Raw genomic sequence first — 17,302 nt, forward strand, 5'->3', positions numbered from 1 at the left:
CTGTGCATGTGTGGACAACAGAAGTTGCTGTCCGATTTACCACATTATAACAGTGAATGCTGTTAACCTCACCGATACTATGCCTGTTTGGCACCCAAATCAAAAGTCTCCCCCATGGAATCTGAGATTATCATTCAACCCACTGGCAATATTGGCTTTATTCTGAAGCCGGTCAGCTGCTACTGTCCCAATTGTCAGTGCTATCATCACTCTGCTTTCTCTTTCCTCTAGCTCCTTTTCTGCAGCCAAAGCCTGCAGAAGAAGACACTTAGGGTTTCCATCGCACTTCCAGTGAAGTTACGGCACAGAGCAGCTCCAAGGAAATTCCCAGCCTACAGGTAAATGTTGATTCAGAGAAATAAAGGTGAAGGGAGGTGCAGTCCTCAACAAGAAAATCTGCACTAAATTGGTCCGTACAAAACTCTTCTTAAGAGATACTTGAACTAGCAAGCCTGGCATCTAGTTCTTTGTTTTGAAATTTTGGGTGAAAAGGATGCCCAACACAATGGCCCAGAAATTCGGGTCCCAACGCGTGAGTACGGACGGAGTACTCATGCGTGGACCCGATGGAAGTGTCGGTTTCTTGCATGCACTACGCATGCACGGGAAACCGGCATTTCCGAACCTCTGAACGAAGGGGTTCAGAGGTCGAACGCGTGCGCGCAGGAGTCTGCGCGTGCGCGTTGAACTTCCTTTTTTTTTACTGGTTTTTCCGTGCATGAAGGCCTCTACATTTTACACATTTAAAAACCAGGCATAAGGACTTCATTTTAAAAGGTAAGTGGTCAATTAATTAAAATTGGAATTTTTTTTCCACAGGTTTATTATTTTTAAATACTTTAAAGTAAGGTAAGTGTATTTTTAGCCCCGTTTTTTTATAAAATTATTTTTTTCAAAAATTTAAATTATTGTTTAAAATAGTTATTTATAGTTTATTTAAAAAGTGTGATTTTTTTTATATTTATTTGAAGGGTAAGTACTGTTTTGGGGGCTGGAGTTTTCATTAGTTTGACAGTTCTTTCTGTCAAGCTCATGAATGGACTTTTCCCTCCTCCGATTGGTTGCCCATTTCTCACGTGATCCCAGCGGACGCATCGCACTAACTACGCCGCTGGATCACACAAGCACAGCGCGCCGGGAGCTGGACCGGGCCACAGAGAGGAAATCCACGCAGGCCCAGGCCTCAACTGCCGGCGCGCTAGGTAAGTGTAGGTCAGGGGCTTGCACCCGCGGGAAGCCCCCGACACGAATTTCTGGGCCATTATTTTGAGCTCCTGTGCTAAGCTGAAATACCATTGGGAAACCTACATCAATGACAAATTCAATACTGCCAGTCTTATGATGCCGATGACACAGCCTTGGTATAGCTTGGGACAATTTCAAACCTTCAATGCTGAACTAGAGATTGTTATTGTTACTGTCAGTCTTTTACTTTGTTACTAATTGCAGCTCTTCCCCTACATTAAACAGAGACTGAACTCTACCTTCACAGGCAGAGTGAATGCTATTGTTATCTTACTCGGCCGTCTCTGAGTGTAAGAATTAGATATGAATGTGCTTCCAACCTTTACATACGAATTAGGAGCAGGAGTAGGCCACTCAGCCCCTCGAGCCTGCTCCGCCATTCAATAAGATCATGGCTGATCTGATTACTCCCGCCTACCCCTGATAACCTTTCACCCCCCCCCCTTGCTTATCAAGAATCTATCTACCTCTGCCTTAAAAATATTCAAAGACTCTGCTTCCAGCGCCCTCTGAGGAAGAGAGTTCCAAAGACTCATGACCCTCTGTGAGAAAAAATTTCTCCTCATCTCTGTCTTAAATGGGCGACGCCTTATTTTTAAACAGTGACCCCTAGTTCTAGATTCTCCCACAAGAGGAAACATCCTCTCCACAACCACCCTGTCCAGACCCCTCAGGATCTTATATGTTTCAATCAAGTCACCTCTTACTCTTCTAAATTCCAGCGGATACAAGCCTAGCCTGTCCAACCTTTCCTCATAAGACAACCCGCCCAGTCCAGGTATTAGTCTAGTAAACCTTCTCTTTGAATATGTTTGGACTCCAGTGGTTGAACTCCAAAAGATAAGTCTATAGTAGCAAGTATCCTTTTCACTCTTACTGCATGTCCTTAAACTCATATATGGAATTCATTAGCTTCCAACACCATAATCTGTGCAACGGTATCAAGAATTATAAACTACTGTTTAGTTATGTATTCTGATAACGATACCTGCTGCTATATTGTAGGTGTAGCCTGAATGAATATGCCTAAAAATTTATAAGTATCATCATGAAATCTATAAAAAAAAGGAGACGTACCTCCACAGTTCATTATCTTTCTGACATTTGTAGTTGAAAGTATCCTCTTAATTCTGAGGTAGTCTGCAATCTGCCCACCAATGGGTACTATAATCGTCATGACAAGATGGGGCAAAGCTGATAGCATACCCACCTGGAATAGTAAAATGTAATAGTTAAAGGCAACAAGGAATATGACTTGTACTGCTGTACCCTGCGCAGAGAAAGACATAAATTACTGGAATTAACTTATTGAAAATTCTCTCAAACAAGGTGGCCCAGGGAAAACTATCTGACATCAAATCTAAAATAGCCAAGAGGATAACAGGATTCTGAGAGCAACAAGGTTATCTCAAACAAAAATACGAAAAGATTTTGCTCATACAACGCGCAGCTCTCAATTGGATCTGATGTCTTGGTGAAAACCAAGCAGTGGAAAAGAGCCACAGAAAGAGACAAGAAAGTTCATTTCATGAAGAAAAAAAAATAAACTTAGCCAACTGCTGCAGAGGAAAGGGAGGGAAGGGCAAAGGTGAAAGGTGGATGAACACTGAGAAACGTAGCACATGTTGCATGTCTATTCCAGGAATCTGCTGGAGATTTTGACGTGTTGCACATTCAGACTGAGTTATGAATGTCTGTGGGAGAGCTGAACAACAAAAGCCAGGCAAATTTAAATGTGCATTAAAAACCGCACAGCTCAGTTATATTACTTCAATTATAAATGTGTGACAGAGCTTTTCACTTGTAAATTGTTTTCCCGCAGGGCTTGCAATGTCTATTAGAAAATCCAACATAATGCGCTAGTAGCTAAATAATAGTCAGAGTTACTAGTTTTTAAAAATCATATTCAGCCCTCGTCTTTCATGCTCCTGTGTAGTTAACCTGACAAGAAGGTAATAAGTTAAGTATATGCAGTATACAGGACTAACAGTTTGTGTGGAAAGTGATACCAGGTATGAATTTACAAGGTGGCAACAGATCAAAAATGAATGGGGATCTTTTAAAAAAAGATTTGGGATGTTTCAAAAAAAAGTGTGCCAATGAATAAGCAGTGACGATATTACACATTTTAGCCAGGATTTTCAGTTTTGCTGAAATTCTAGTGCAATTTTAGCAGGACGGAAGTTCTGTCTGCTCCAATGTCCCACTCCTGACCGAATTTCTGGGGTCAGAGTAATTAACATATTTTAGATAAAGAAACAACTTGCATTTATATAGCGCCTTTCACGACCACAGCACATCCCAAAGTTCTTTCGAAGTGTACTCTCTGTTGTAATGTAGGGACACAGAGCAGCCAAATTGCAAACAGCAAGATCCCACAAACAGCAATGAGATAATGGAAGATAATATGTTTTTTTTTTTAAGTGATGTTGATTGAGGGACAAATATTGGCCAGGCCACTGGGCAGAATCCTCCCCAACCCCCCACCCGATCCCGCCCTACTCTTTGCACTGGGCCATGGGATATTTTACGTCCACCTGAAAGGGCAGATAGGGCCTTGGTTTATCCAAAAGACAGCACCTCTGACAGTGCAGCGGATTGTCCCTCAGTACTGCACTGAAGTGTCAGCTTGAATTATGTGCTCAAGTCTCTGGAGTGGGACTTAAACCTGCAACCTTCTGACTCACAGGTGAGATTGCCACTACTGAGCCAAGGTTGACATCTCTATGAGGTGGGATTCCTACCTCTGTCAGGGTGCCTGTGTGGAGGTAGCGAGAAGGAAAATGGCTGCAACAGGTTTCAGGTACCTACAACAGAGTAGCTTGGCTGCCAGCCTCCACAGCTGGCCTCAATTTTCAAAAAGACAATTCTTTCTTAGCCTATATGGTTAACTCCATGGGCTGAGAGACAGTCTTTTAAATTTTAAACACCGCCTTCCACCACAGATGTAGCAACCTGGATGCCAGGAATGCACAGGGCACTCCTAGGTGTCCAGTATTACCAAAGAATTATTGACAGGAAATCCGATATATGATGTATTCTGTTGGAGTGTCTATGGCCGCGATTTTGCCTACCTCGGTGAGAATGTGGCGCGCAAGGTCGGTGGTGGGTCGTGGCCTCACTGCTGGCTCCTTCCCGGCCTCCGACAAGACTTTCCCCTGATTGGGCTTGTTAAGCCTGCCCAGGACATTTCTCGGTCCAATTGAAGGAAGCGGGTCTGATGACATCATTTGACGACACGTCATCAGCCGGTTTCCTTAAAGGGACCATGCGCAAATTTACTTTGACATTTGTGCTGTCAGTGTTCTACAGCATTAAGGTGCTGCAAGCACTGCACAGAGGTGCACACCAATGAATGGAAGAGACCTCCCCAGGAGACCAACGCAGCCTGATTGCACATTGCACAGGAGGGCACAAGCAGGGATGTCGTCAGGAGGACCAGGTTGCAGTGGCGCAAACCTTTCAATGATCTCAACAGATCATGAAACACTACTGCAAAGCCACACTCAACCTCATCCTGCTGTGCCACTCATCACATCCCCATCGCTCTGCCTTCCCTACCCTACTCCTGCACATCCTTACTCACACCAACTTACCTTGCACCTCCACCCATCCCTCTCTATCTACATTATCACATCCCCATCTCACTAGCCACCCCTCACACTCGCCCTCATCCTAGTCCAATCATACCAACTAACAACACACAAGGGTGGGCACTTGGCTGTTTTATCCAATGTTCATGTAAAGTTTCTGTTAATGTGCTGTCAAACATTGAAACCTTTATTTTCAACACACTGGACAATTTGTGGGCACCTTTGCAAGTGGCTTAGTGAGTTGCAGTGAATGGTGAGACAAAACGGTAACCCCCGCAATGGTGATGAGTGTGAAAGGAATGGGCATTGTAGGGATGCATTATGTTGTTGGTGTGGGGTGGTGCCAACCTGGCGCATCATGTGGCAGCCAGGGTGTGCAGCATCAAGTGAAGTAATTGTGGCCATGGTGAGACCATCCCTGGTGTCCCGGGCAGCAATATGGTCGGGTGCTGATGCCCTGTGTCCTGTGCAGCATCAGGTGATTGCGGAGAGGTTGGTGTGGTTGTTGGTGTTGCTGGTGTGCCTGGTGATGCTTGTGTTGCAGCTGATCGTGGTCAGATTCTGAGGACCAAGGTGAGAGAGTATAAACCGCACCCATGTCAATGTAATAGATGGCAGGTGAACTTGTGATGAGAGAAGCAATCTGACAATGGTGAGAGAGGTTGTTCCAATGAGGTGACACTGGATAGAGAGTTTTCTCCAAACACTTGCAACCTGCATAAAGCTCAATCTGTCTTCCAAATGCAGTAAGCAACAGCTTCTAAGCTTGGAAAGTAAACAGCTGTGAGATGGGAGCTTTTATAGCACATTTCAAGCTGTCAAGTAATGAGATGATTCCATGGCCATTCAACTCCCGCCCAGCTTAACAGACGTGTGGAATTCCTGTGGAATTCTCTACCACAGAAGGCTGTGGAGGCCAAGTCACTGAATATATTTAAGAAGGAGATAGATAGATTTCTAGACACAAAAGGCATCAAGGGGTAGGGGAAGAGAGCAGGAATATGGTATTGAGATAGAGGATCAGCCATGATCATATTGAATGGCAGAGCAGGCTCAAAGGGCCTACTCCTGCTCCTATTTTTCTATCCCCGCGGAGTGTGGACCCCATTGGCGAGCTGGTAAATTCTAAAAATGAGCTCAAAATTGTTGTTAATCCTCTATTAACAAGGTCATAATGACCTGAATTGCCTCCCCTGCTGCTGCGTGACGGGTTGGGTCTGCTCAGCGCTGACAGGCCCGCCATTTGGGAAAGGCGGGTGGTGGCAGGTTGACAGCGGAGTCCCGACCCGCTGGCAAAAAAAAACGTTCCCACCCGAACCACCAACGATCGCGCCCGCTGACCCCCCCCCTCCCCGTAAAACTCCCCCCTTAGTCACTGCTGCATTGACCAGCCGATGAAAGAAGAGATTTCTTAATGGCATTTGTTTAGATTTAAACCCAGGATGTAGAGATTAACTGCATTGTTCTAACCACAGTCTCCTGTATAAAATGATTGTATAAAACAGAACTGGGCAAATTGTCTATCTTGTTATGAACATCGTCGCTCGGGATGAAAGTTACCTTGCTGATTTCAAATCCGAAGACTTCTTCAAAGTAGGCAGGTTGGCTAATCAGCAGCAAGTAGAAAGTCCAGCTTCTACAGAAATTTGCCACAATTATTGCATAGACTGGCATAGAGGTAAAGAACTTTTTCCACGGTGTCTTGTATTTCTAAAAAAAATTGTACAAACCGAATCAGATTTTAATCATTGTTAAATTGGGGGGTGTACCAGTCACTTTTATTATATCAAGTCCATTTATAAGTTAAATTTCATTCACTGTAATAAAAATCAGAAAATTATTATCACAACCAATGTTTCTATCTAAGCTGTGCGTATGCGCGGCCGCAATCGGGAAGATACCGCGCAGGTCGCTCACGAGCTGTTCCCTCTAAGATACCATGCGTGGGGAACATTGATCACAACTAGAGTCCCTGAGGAAGAAATCCCTGCCCCCTCCAAAACCAGTGACCTATTACACCTGCAAATAGTTTGCAGATTAAGACTTTAGTACATCAAACCAATTGATTTTTGTGAAACAAAATGGTAAATATGTATTGGCTAATGGAAGTGTCAAATGATCAACAACCAATTTACCCCCCAAATTTTTTTTTTAACGCTTAGCACATAACTATATAATGACCAGCTGGACTGCTCTACAGTATAGTTCTTAACAGGTGAAGTACCAATAGTGGCAGATAATCAGTTCTACTCCAACCGGTTTTATCTTCCAAGTTATTTGCCTGTTATTTTGGGAAGAACCTCAGTGGCTCTGTGGTAAGCAAATCACCAATTCTCTGGCAAATCAAAAAGGTTCACCTAGATAAACAACCAGCACTCCGTGAGAAATACATATCATCACATTTCGATGATTTCATTCCAGAGCTGAAATTTTTCATCTTTGTTCTAAATAATGACTTTTTAATGAACCAATTGAATAATTACTATAGGATCTTACTATTTAGATGGGTTGTTTTTTGATGTCTGAAGATACAATTTCAAGTTTATTTTTGTCCTTGTGCTGATTGAATTACTATTAATAAAGAAAGCCCCAGCACACTCAGAATGTAATAAGTAGGTAACATTACAGTATTATGTTAATATTATGCTGGGTACTACTCCTCATTATTCTGCCTAGGTCCTAGGCTCTGGAATACACCCCCCCCCCCCTAAATCTCTCTGCCTCTATATTCCTCTTTCCTCCTTTAAGACTCTCCTTAAAACCTACCTCTTTGACCAAGCTTTTGGTCATCTGCCCTAACATCTCCTTATGTGGCTGGGTGTCAAATGTTTTTTTTTGATAACACCCCTGTGAAGTGCCTTGGGATGTTTTATTATGTTAAATGCGCTATATAAATATGTTGTTGTTGTTATATAGCTATAATAACACTGCTTAATGATAAATAACCAAGATTGTAAACTATAATCTATGTTGCAATATAAAATACCTTGTGGGTAGAATCCATGTCCCAGTATTCCAACAACATATTATGACAAAGAACCAGGAAATTATTCTTTTGTAAATGTTTGGTGTGCTATCAAATACCTTTCATTCTGCTAAAATAATGTTTAAAGACTCAGAAATACCAGTTACTGGAAATGTCATTCCTGCATTTCTTGTGCCACAGTGTAGCAGTTCCAGAATTATAGCAACTCAAAATGTACAACATCACAAGGTATTTGGCATCTTACACTGAACATGAATCCACCTCAAGGAGATCAACTCACATCATTTTTGTAAAAAACAGTTACATCCATCAACCAGTGTAAAGCAGACCTTTTAAACGAGTACGTTAAAGTAATAAAAAATGTCCAAACAAATCTGTTACACTAGCTTCAAGTTTCTCATGTTAGAAAAGAGCTAATGGAAAAGTCAGGTTTTTTTTTCTTCTTCTCATCAACAGCCAGTGAAAAGAGTTTTGTCCGCATTTTGACTATGTGTTGAACTATATGCAGAACTCAGTGTACATGTTTAAGTATGTAAGGGCAAAGCTCTGTGTGCATGTTTCTGTATGTAAGTATAAAGCTCAGTGCTTGTGTTAAAATATGTATGCTCAAAGCTCAGTACACGTTATTAGAAATAGGAACACAAGTAGGCCATACGGCCCCTCGAGCCTGCTCCGCCATTCAATAAGATCATGGCTGATCTTCTACTCAACTCCACTTTCCCGCCCGATCCCCATATCCCTTGATTTCCTTAGTGCCCAAAAATCTATCGCTCTCAGTCTTGAATATACTCAATGACTGAGCCTCCACGGCCCTCTGGGGTAGAGAATTCCAAAGATTCACCACCCTCTGAGTGAGGAAGTTTCTCCTCATCTCAGTCCTAAATGGTCAACCCCTTATCCCGACACTATGCCCCTAGTTCTAGACTCTCCAGCCAGGGGAAACAGCCTCTCAGCATCTACCCTGTCAAGCCCTCTAAGAATTTTATACGCTTCAATTAGATCACCTCCCATTCTTCCAAACTCCAGAGAGTATGGGCACAATCTACTCAATCTCTCCTCGTAGGACAGCCCTCTCATCCCAGGAACCTTTGTTGCGCCCCGTCTAAGGCAAGTATATCCTTCCTTAGGTAAGAAGACCAAAACTGTGCACAGTACTCCAGGTGTGGTCTCACCAAAGCCCTATATAATTGCAGAAAGACTTCCTCACTTTTATGCTGCAACCCCTTTGCAATAAAGGCTAACATACCATTTGTCTTCCTAATTGCTTGCTGTACCTGCTTGTTAACTTTCTGTGATTCATGTACAAGGACACACAAATACCTCTGCATACCAACATTTACTAGTCTCTCATCTTCTGAAAAATATTCTGCTTTTCTATTCTTCCTACCAAAATGGATAATTTCAGACTTCCACACATTATACTCCATCTGACACCTTGTTTCCCTATCACGCCATTCCTTTGCAGCCTCTTTGTGTCCTCCTCACAGCTTACTTTCCCACTTAGCTTTGTCGTATGTATGTACAGAGCTCAATGTAATGACATCATGTGTGACTGTGACTGTGGTAAACTATCCCTCCTCATCCTGCTCAGCCTCTCTGCAGCCTTTGACATGGTTGATCACACCATCATCGTCCAATGCCTCTCCTCCGTCATCCAGCTGGGTGGGACTGCCCGTGCCTGGTTCCGTTCTAATCTATCACGTTGTAGCCAGAGAATCACCTGCAATGGCTTCTCATCCCGCTCCCACACCGTGACCTCTGGAGACCCCAAGGATCTATCCTTCACCTCTCCTATTTCTCATCTACATCCTGCCCCTTGGCGATAGCATCCGAAAACGCAGCATCAGTTTCTACATGTACGCTAACGACACCCAGCTGTACTGTACCACCACCTCTCTTGACCCTTCCATTGTCTCTGATTTGTCACACTGCTTGTCCAACATCCAATACTGGATGATCAAAAATTTTCTCCAACTATATATTGGGAAGACCAAAGCAATTGTCTTTGGTCCCCGCCACAAACTGCGTTCCCTAGCCACCAACATCATCCCTCTCCCTGGCAATTGCCTGAGGCTGAACCAGATCGTTTGCAATCTTGGTGTCATATTTAACCTCAAGATGAGCTTCCGACCACATATCCACGCCATCACCAAGACCGCCTGCTTCCACCTCCATTACATCGCCTAGCTCTGCCCCACCTCACCTCATCTGCTGATAAAACCTTCATCCATGCCTTTGTTACCTCTAGACTTAACTATTCCAATGCTCTCCCAGCTGGCCTCGCACAGCTTCCACCCTCCATAAACTTGAAGTCATCCAAAAATGTTCTGCCCGTATCCTAACTCATACCAAGCCCCAGTCATACATCACCCCTGTGCTTGCTGACCAAATTGGCTCCTGGTCCGGCAATGCCTCAGTTTTAAAATTCTCATCCTTATTTTCAAATCCTCCATGGCCTCACCCATCCCTATCTCTGTAATCTCCTTCAGCCCTACATCCCTCTGAGGTCTTGGCGCTCCTCAAATTATGGCCACTTGTGCGTCCCCTATTTTAATCGATCCACCACTGGTGGCTGCCTAGGCCCTAAGCTCTGGAATTCCCTCCCTAAACATCTCCACCTCTCTGCCTTTCTCTCCTCCTTCAAGACGCTCCTTAAAATCTACCTCTTTGTCCAAGCTTTTGGTCATCTGTCCAAATATCTCCTTATGTGGCTCGGTGTCAAATTTTGTTTGATAACGCTCCTGTGAAGCGCTTTGGGGCATTTTACTACCTTATGGGTGCTATATAAATGTGTGTTGTTGTTGTCGTGTTAAAGTATGTGTGCGCAGAGCTCAGTGTATGAGTTCAAAGTATGTAGGCCCAACACTCAGTGCATGAATTTAAGAACGTATGCAAAAAGCTGGTGCACATATGTAAGAGCAGATCTCTGCACATGTATTTCAATATCTAAGTCCAGAGCCCTGTGCCCATTATTCAGGCTGTCAGGACAAAGTTCTGCACATGTTAAAGTACATAGGTGCAGAGCTCAAGGGACTTATAAAGTATGCATATACAAAGTTCAATAAATGTGATTATATACGCACAGAGCTTTGTGCATATGTTTGAGTAATTTTACACGGAACTGTATTTGTGTTTAATTAACTGAAATGTATCTAAAATTAAGTGCAGAAAGAAATGTCCATACATCTATTCCTCCAATAAGGTTGGCACTTTCACCAATGCTTTCTTCAATGTAGGTGCGCTCCTCGTCTGTGATAGTTGGATGTGCTGCAGGACTTTCGTAGGATACCAGAATCCAGAACATGTACCACACTATTCCAAAAGACCCTAGTCCAAAAAAAAGGAAGAAACATATGAAAGCAACTGACATGAATCAGTCAATCATGAAAGAAAGATTTATGAAATAATACTGAGCGGCCTACGGGTGGCGCTGTCCAGGGAGAGTATAAATACTCGGGCACGGGCCCAGCTTGCACAGGACATTCTTAACAGGAACTAGTGAAGGACACAACTAGACCTCCATGTTGTAAAACAGTTGATTAAAGCTTTGTTTAACGCTTAGACCAAGTGCCTAGTAGTTTTCTTACGTCAGCAACTATGTAGAATCAGAAGTTAGATGTATAGTACAAAATGCCATTGTTCTGCAACAGGACAATTACTAGTTATTTAATATCTCACTATTCAGTTATTATTTGGCACAAATAGTTTTTAATATTTGCAAAAAAAATTAATTTATTAACGTGGAAAGAAGTATGAATGCTGGAACTCTGAAATAAGAACAGAAAATGCCAGAACTGCACAGCCAGGCAATCAATAGCTGAAAGGGGAACAGCAGGTTAATATTTTAAGGGTAGATTTTCTCAAGCCTCACACATGTGGCAAGGTATCTCACATGCCATGAGAGCGCATTGGAAAATCATGGACACTGGGCAAATACTCAGAGTATCAACCCTGTTGAGTGGAAACGTTCGCGAGCACAGACCTTCTGATGAAGTATCTTGCGGGAAATGCTAACCAATTTTGCACTGACAGAACTGCTGTGCAATTTCAGCTCTTCCTGGGGGTCTTTCTTTCACTGACTTGTTTAAAACATTTGCTTTTGTAATTTATGTATTTAATAAAAAGCAGTATTAAAAATGACGATTTCAGGAACAGATGGGTACAATTGTGCATTCATCTCATTACTATATTTGCCAAATAAGAACATATATTTCAAAGGAGTAAATTGCATTTTGCCTAATAATCTTAACTCAAGTCTACTGGACATTTGTGTGTGCTGTGCCAAATGAAGATTGAGATTGAGGGTTTAATTAGCCAGCTTCTACTCAATTGGATCATAATATGCATTTGGTCAATTATTGCTAACCCATTACACCTTAGAAGACTTTTGTATCTCAACTATATATGTTTTAGTAGACTTATATTTGTTTACTTTACTATTTATTGCTCCCCTAGCCAACATCTGTGGTTGAACCTACCAGCACATCACAGCATTATAACATTATCAATGTATCTGAAATCGAGATTAACTATCCTTATTTGAAACTAAGAATTTTATATACAAATTATATTTGATAGCATCATATTGCTATATGCTGTGGTTTTGTACCAGTCAGATGTTGCCCTTGATTCCATAACCTCTCATCTAAACCAATTACAAAAATGTTGCCATGCATACTTATATGCATAAGTGATGCTCTAATCTAATAGCACCTCAGGATAATATTCTAAATATACAGTGGTGGTGGAAACCTCACCCACTGCCAGCTTATATTGTACAATTGCCCCCAAGGTAATATTATTTACATTTTTGGAGTAAGAATAACCACTATATTAGGGACAACAACTGAAAATGCTGGAAACACTCAGCAGGTCAGACAGCATCGTGGAGAGAGAAACAGAGTTAACGTTTCAGGTTGACGACCCTTTGTCAGAACTGGAAAAAGTTGGAGAAGTAACAGATTTTTAAGCTAGTGTGGGGCAGGGAAAGGGAGGAGGGGAGGAAAGAACAAAGGGAAGGACTCTGATAGGATGGAAGGCAGGAGAGATTAAAAGACAAAAGTGATGATGGTGCAAGGCAAAAGGAGATGGTAATGGAACATTAAGAAACAAAAGATGACTCTAGATGTGGTGTAAATGGCGATGGCAGAATCATCAACAGCTGTTATGTGAGAGAAAAAATAAAACATAGGGGCCGAGGTTATGGTCTGAAATTGTTGAACTCGATGTTGAGTCCAGAAGGCTGTAAAGTGCCTAATCGGAAGATGAGGTGCTGTTCCTCGAGCTTACATTGAGCTTCGTTGGAACAGTGTAAGAGGCTGAGGACGGAGACATCACAGTGGGAGTGGAGCGGAGAATTAAAGTGACTATATTAGGGAGTTACTACAGATTTACATACTATGTTTTTTTAGTTCAAACATTATTTAAAGGACCATTTTCAACTTACCACCAGAACTTAAACTGGCATTGCAGGTCAAGAATCCAGTATAGAAATTCCCCAATTTGTCTTTCCATTGATTTCATGAAGAAAGATTAGAGTTCCCATCCAGTTTAAAGAACTAATTCAATTATATTTATTATATTGGCTATTATACATTCTAAAATAACACCTATAATCATAGAATCTTACAATACATAAGGAGACGATGCATCCCACTGGGCCCGTGCTGGCTCTTTGAAAGAGCGATCCAATTAGTACTGCTCCTCCACTCTTTCCCCATAGCCCTGTAAATTGTTCCTTTTCAAGTATTTATCCAATTCCCTTTTGAAAGTTACTATTGAATCTGCTGCTGCCACCATTTCAGGCAGTGTATTCCAGATCATAACAACTTGCTGTGCAAAAAAAAATCTCCTCATCTCCCCTCTGGTTCATTTGCCAATTATTTTATATCTGTATCCTTTGGTTACCGATCCACCCACCAGTGGAAACAGTTTCTCCTTATTTACTCTATCAAAACCCCATATAATTTTGAACACCTCTCTTACATCTCCCCTTAACTGTCTCTGTTCTTGTCTCTCCGCATAACTAAAGTTCCTCACCACGGTACCATTCTAGTAAACCTCTTCTGCACCCTCTCCAAGGCCTTGACATCTTTTCTAAAGTGTGGTGCCCAGAATTGGACACAATAGGGTGGAACTTAATCTTGGGTGGTAGCATTAAGTAGGTGGTATTGAATTAGCCGCCAATATACTCCCCGTCAGATACTCAGTTCCATTGACTTCAATAGAACTGAATATCAAGTGAGGCATATAATAGGCAGTCAATTCGATGCCAACCATTTTGTGCTACCATTCAAGACAACTTTCTACCACAATACTCCAGCTGAGACGTAGCCAGTGATTTATATAGATTTAGCATAACTTCCTTGCTTTCATACTCTATGCCTCTATTTATAAGGCCAAGGGTCCCATATGCTTTTTTAACAGCTTTACCAACTTGTAAATATAGACTTCAAAATAGCTCCATTATTAATCTTAATTAATTTGCTAGATTTTTTTAAAATAACACGGGAACTGATTTCTTTTGTGTAATAAAAGTTCATAACAATCTAGGATTAGTAAGTTATTTTGTAGCTAATCAGTACTGTATTTTCAGAAATGTAATGCTTGTATTGATAATCATATAAATACAGACATTAATGAAACAGCAAAAGCAAAATAAATAACTACTTTATTAAAAGAAACAAGTGTTCTTTGGTGTGTTAAAGCTTATTGGCCGATATGTATTTAAGGCATGTTGGTCAGCAATCACCTGCTTCACTGGGATTTAGAACCTACCATACACATAAAACACGGAGGGCCATCCGGTGTATTGCACTAGAATCCCAGCTAAAGGCATAGCAACTACAGCTCCAGCATAAGAACCTGCAAGAAGATCAGTGTCAAATCAACACGTAAATAAGATCCCATTCAAAGGTTGCACTTCCGCAACAGTTTATCCATTTAAAATTTTAAAAAACTTACAGGAGAAACAAAATGCTAATTACCACAAAATGAGGTGGTTGCCAGCCTGCTTCTCTCTAATGGTGGAGCCCATTTACTCCATATGCCATGGCAGGCTGGGTACGTGACTCCCTGCAAACATACATCATTTATGTTTTTACACAGAGTGTGAGTGCCAAACCGGTCTGTAATTTGTTAACAGTCATCTAAGTAAAAAATCAATACATTTACTCTTTGTTCAATTATTGATGCAGACGAAATAGAGGAATCAGCAGTCGAGAATTTTAAGAGGTGTGAATGTATCTTGCAGTTCAGTTACTATTATATTCTACCCAATAACACAATTACATCACGAGTTTACATTTCCTTTTTATGTGTAAAAATAGACCTGCGTGTAACCAGATAGCTGTATTCCTACAAAAAATTCTGCAAGAAACAATTGTATCATATTAATTAAAATATATGCATGCAGTTAAAGCTATTAGTTTCCAATTCGTTCAGAAACATGACAATATATAATCGGTAATAAAACATTAACAAGTCAAAGGTAAAATTAACAAAAAGAAAGACTGCAAATGCTGGAAATCTTAAATGAAAATAGAAAAGGCTGGAGACACACAATAGGTCAGTCACCATCTGTAAAGAGACAAAACAGGTGGGTTATGATGTTTGGGGAGTGAAACTTTCATCAGTTTAAACAGGTAATGCATAAAGGGCAAACTGTAGAATAATGTCAGAGGGAAGAATATTTTTTTTTCCCACAGAGCTTACTACATTGTATTGTGAGCACTCTCTGTGGGCTTCTTTGAATTAGTCGGTGTTGCTCCAATACCCCGGGAGGGTCAAACATACCTCTACCAGTCCCTGCAGGATCCGGATGAACATCACGAAACCATAGTGCACTTTAGCTGCAGATGGGATGAGCATATTGAGAGTGGAGGTGAGAAAGATAGCAGCGCCAAATACTCTGAAACAGAGCCACAGAAATATCCGCATTATACACATTCTCCTCACAGATGTTCATTAACTCTTTGCAATATTTAGTCCCTGAGACACAATCCCTCGGGTTCAGATATTTCACTCGGTTACGCCCATTATTCTTGACAATGAATATTTTCATCACTTTGTACAAATACAAGGTGGTCGTTTTGAGGGGGCTGTTGTTACCAGACTGAATGACCGAGAAATTAGGTAACAGATTTGAAAATGTTTCAGTATTCTGCAGTTAATATTTAATATCTACTGAACAGTGCCTGAAGCGGCTGGTGCCAAACATACAATCCTTATCTAAAAATTGATTCTTCTTTAGCTTTTCCAGTTTAGTTTATAACGCGGCTTCTCACAGACTACACAAGACTGATTCAATCAGCGTTGCCTTTAACATTGTCTGAGGAAAAATAATGCAATTGGGCCAAGGAATTTGAAATTGTCTATCAGGTCCTCATTTGACCGGGTTATCCAACGATTCCTTCCGCCCAAAGTTTCAACATTGCCAAATCAATGGCGTTAAACGAGTAAATAATCCTCAACACCGATGCTTACATGTGTTATCTGGGTTACTGTTCAATTAATAAATATCACAATAATGAATGATTGATTATCACAATAATAATGAATAATATCATAATAACAATGAATGAATATCATTATAATTGCGCACTGCGTATTACTTGGTTCGGCTTTAACCATATCTGTTTGAGTGCTGTGTGACGGGGAGGGTTCAGGTTATAACTGTTCACATCGACTGTCTCACTATTGCAAACCTGCACTCATTTAAAGCAGAGCTCCTGAAAACAGCCATTTCAAATCTGCGCGAAGCTCTTTGAAGTTTCACCCGGTGATTCAGATCCCACTTTCCCACAGCTGAGACCACTGGCGAATTGTTTACTCCGCCCCCACCAACCAAAAAAAAATCTCAGAGTGAATCATTCAAATTGTAAAAACGATCTCATTATCTGAAATGTAAATTGAAGGGGCTTCGAACATATGGCGTGGCGATATTAAAAATCCCAGGCGCAGGTAATGGAAACCCAAAGATCCCAGATGTTTAATCTGTGCAACAGGAATATACTTTAACAGCTCGACGTGTACTTCCACAAAGCTTTTGTATGGAATACACAAAAGGCGAATTGGGAGCCAGATGGGACCTAATATATAAATAAATGCATAGTGTATCGCTACATTATAGGGTCTATACTGACTGGCCAATCATAACTCAATGGCAGATGGTTCAGATTCCTGCTGAATGGGTAGCTCACGTGCAAAACGAAAACTGCATTCTGATGAACGATTTATCTGTACATCAATGTGTTTTATTTCTACAGTGAATTCGAAAACATGCCCGGCCCAGGTCTCCTCCAATTCAAACATAGAATTCCAATGTCAAAGCATAATCCCGAGTGTTACTTCTTGGTAAATTACCTATGTTTCGACATTCAATTTTATTGTTCGAATGTATTTAACTGTACGAACTATTTGTGGTCAAATTGTGTTGAGTATGCTGGAATCGTTTGTGAATAAGCCAAATAAGCTAGAA

At 41.3% G+C, this 17,302-nt stretch overlaps 1 protein-coding gene across 1 annotated transcript in view; it reads right to left on the minus strand.

Moving 5' to 3' along the window:
- slc17a6a (solute carrier family 17 member 6a) overlaps window positions 1-17,302 on the minus strand; it is a 41,274-nt gene that overhangs the window by 9,042 nt on the left and 14,930 nt on the right. Inside the window, exons 4-9 of the mRNA XM_086008141.1 lie at window positions 15,619-15,733; window positions 14,811-14,898; window positions 14,602-14,688; window positions 11,009-11,151; window positions 6,399-6,548; window positions 2,323-2,455 (exon numbers count right to left, since the gene is read on the minus strand). Coding sequence (XP_085864267.1) covers window positions 2,323-2,455; window positions 6,399-6,548; window positions 11,009-11,151; window positions 14,602-14,688; window positions 14,811-14,898; window positions 15,619-15,733 — 716 coding nt within the window. The remainder of the gene's footprint in view (window positions 1-2,322; window positions 2,456-6,398; window positions 6,549-11,008; window positions 11,152-14,601; window positions 14,689-14,810; window positions 14,899-15,618; window positions 15,734-17,302) is intronic.

Source organism: Somniosus microcephalus, chromosome 15 (assembly GCF_052327205.1).
Source record: "Somniosus microcephalus isolate GS21.2 chromosome 15, FLI_Smic_1.0, whole genome shotgun sequence".
NCBI classification, from domain to species: domain Eukaryota; kingdom Metazoa; phylum Chordata; class Chondrichthyes; order Squaliformes; family Somniosidae; genus Somniosus; species Somniosus microcephalus.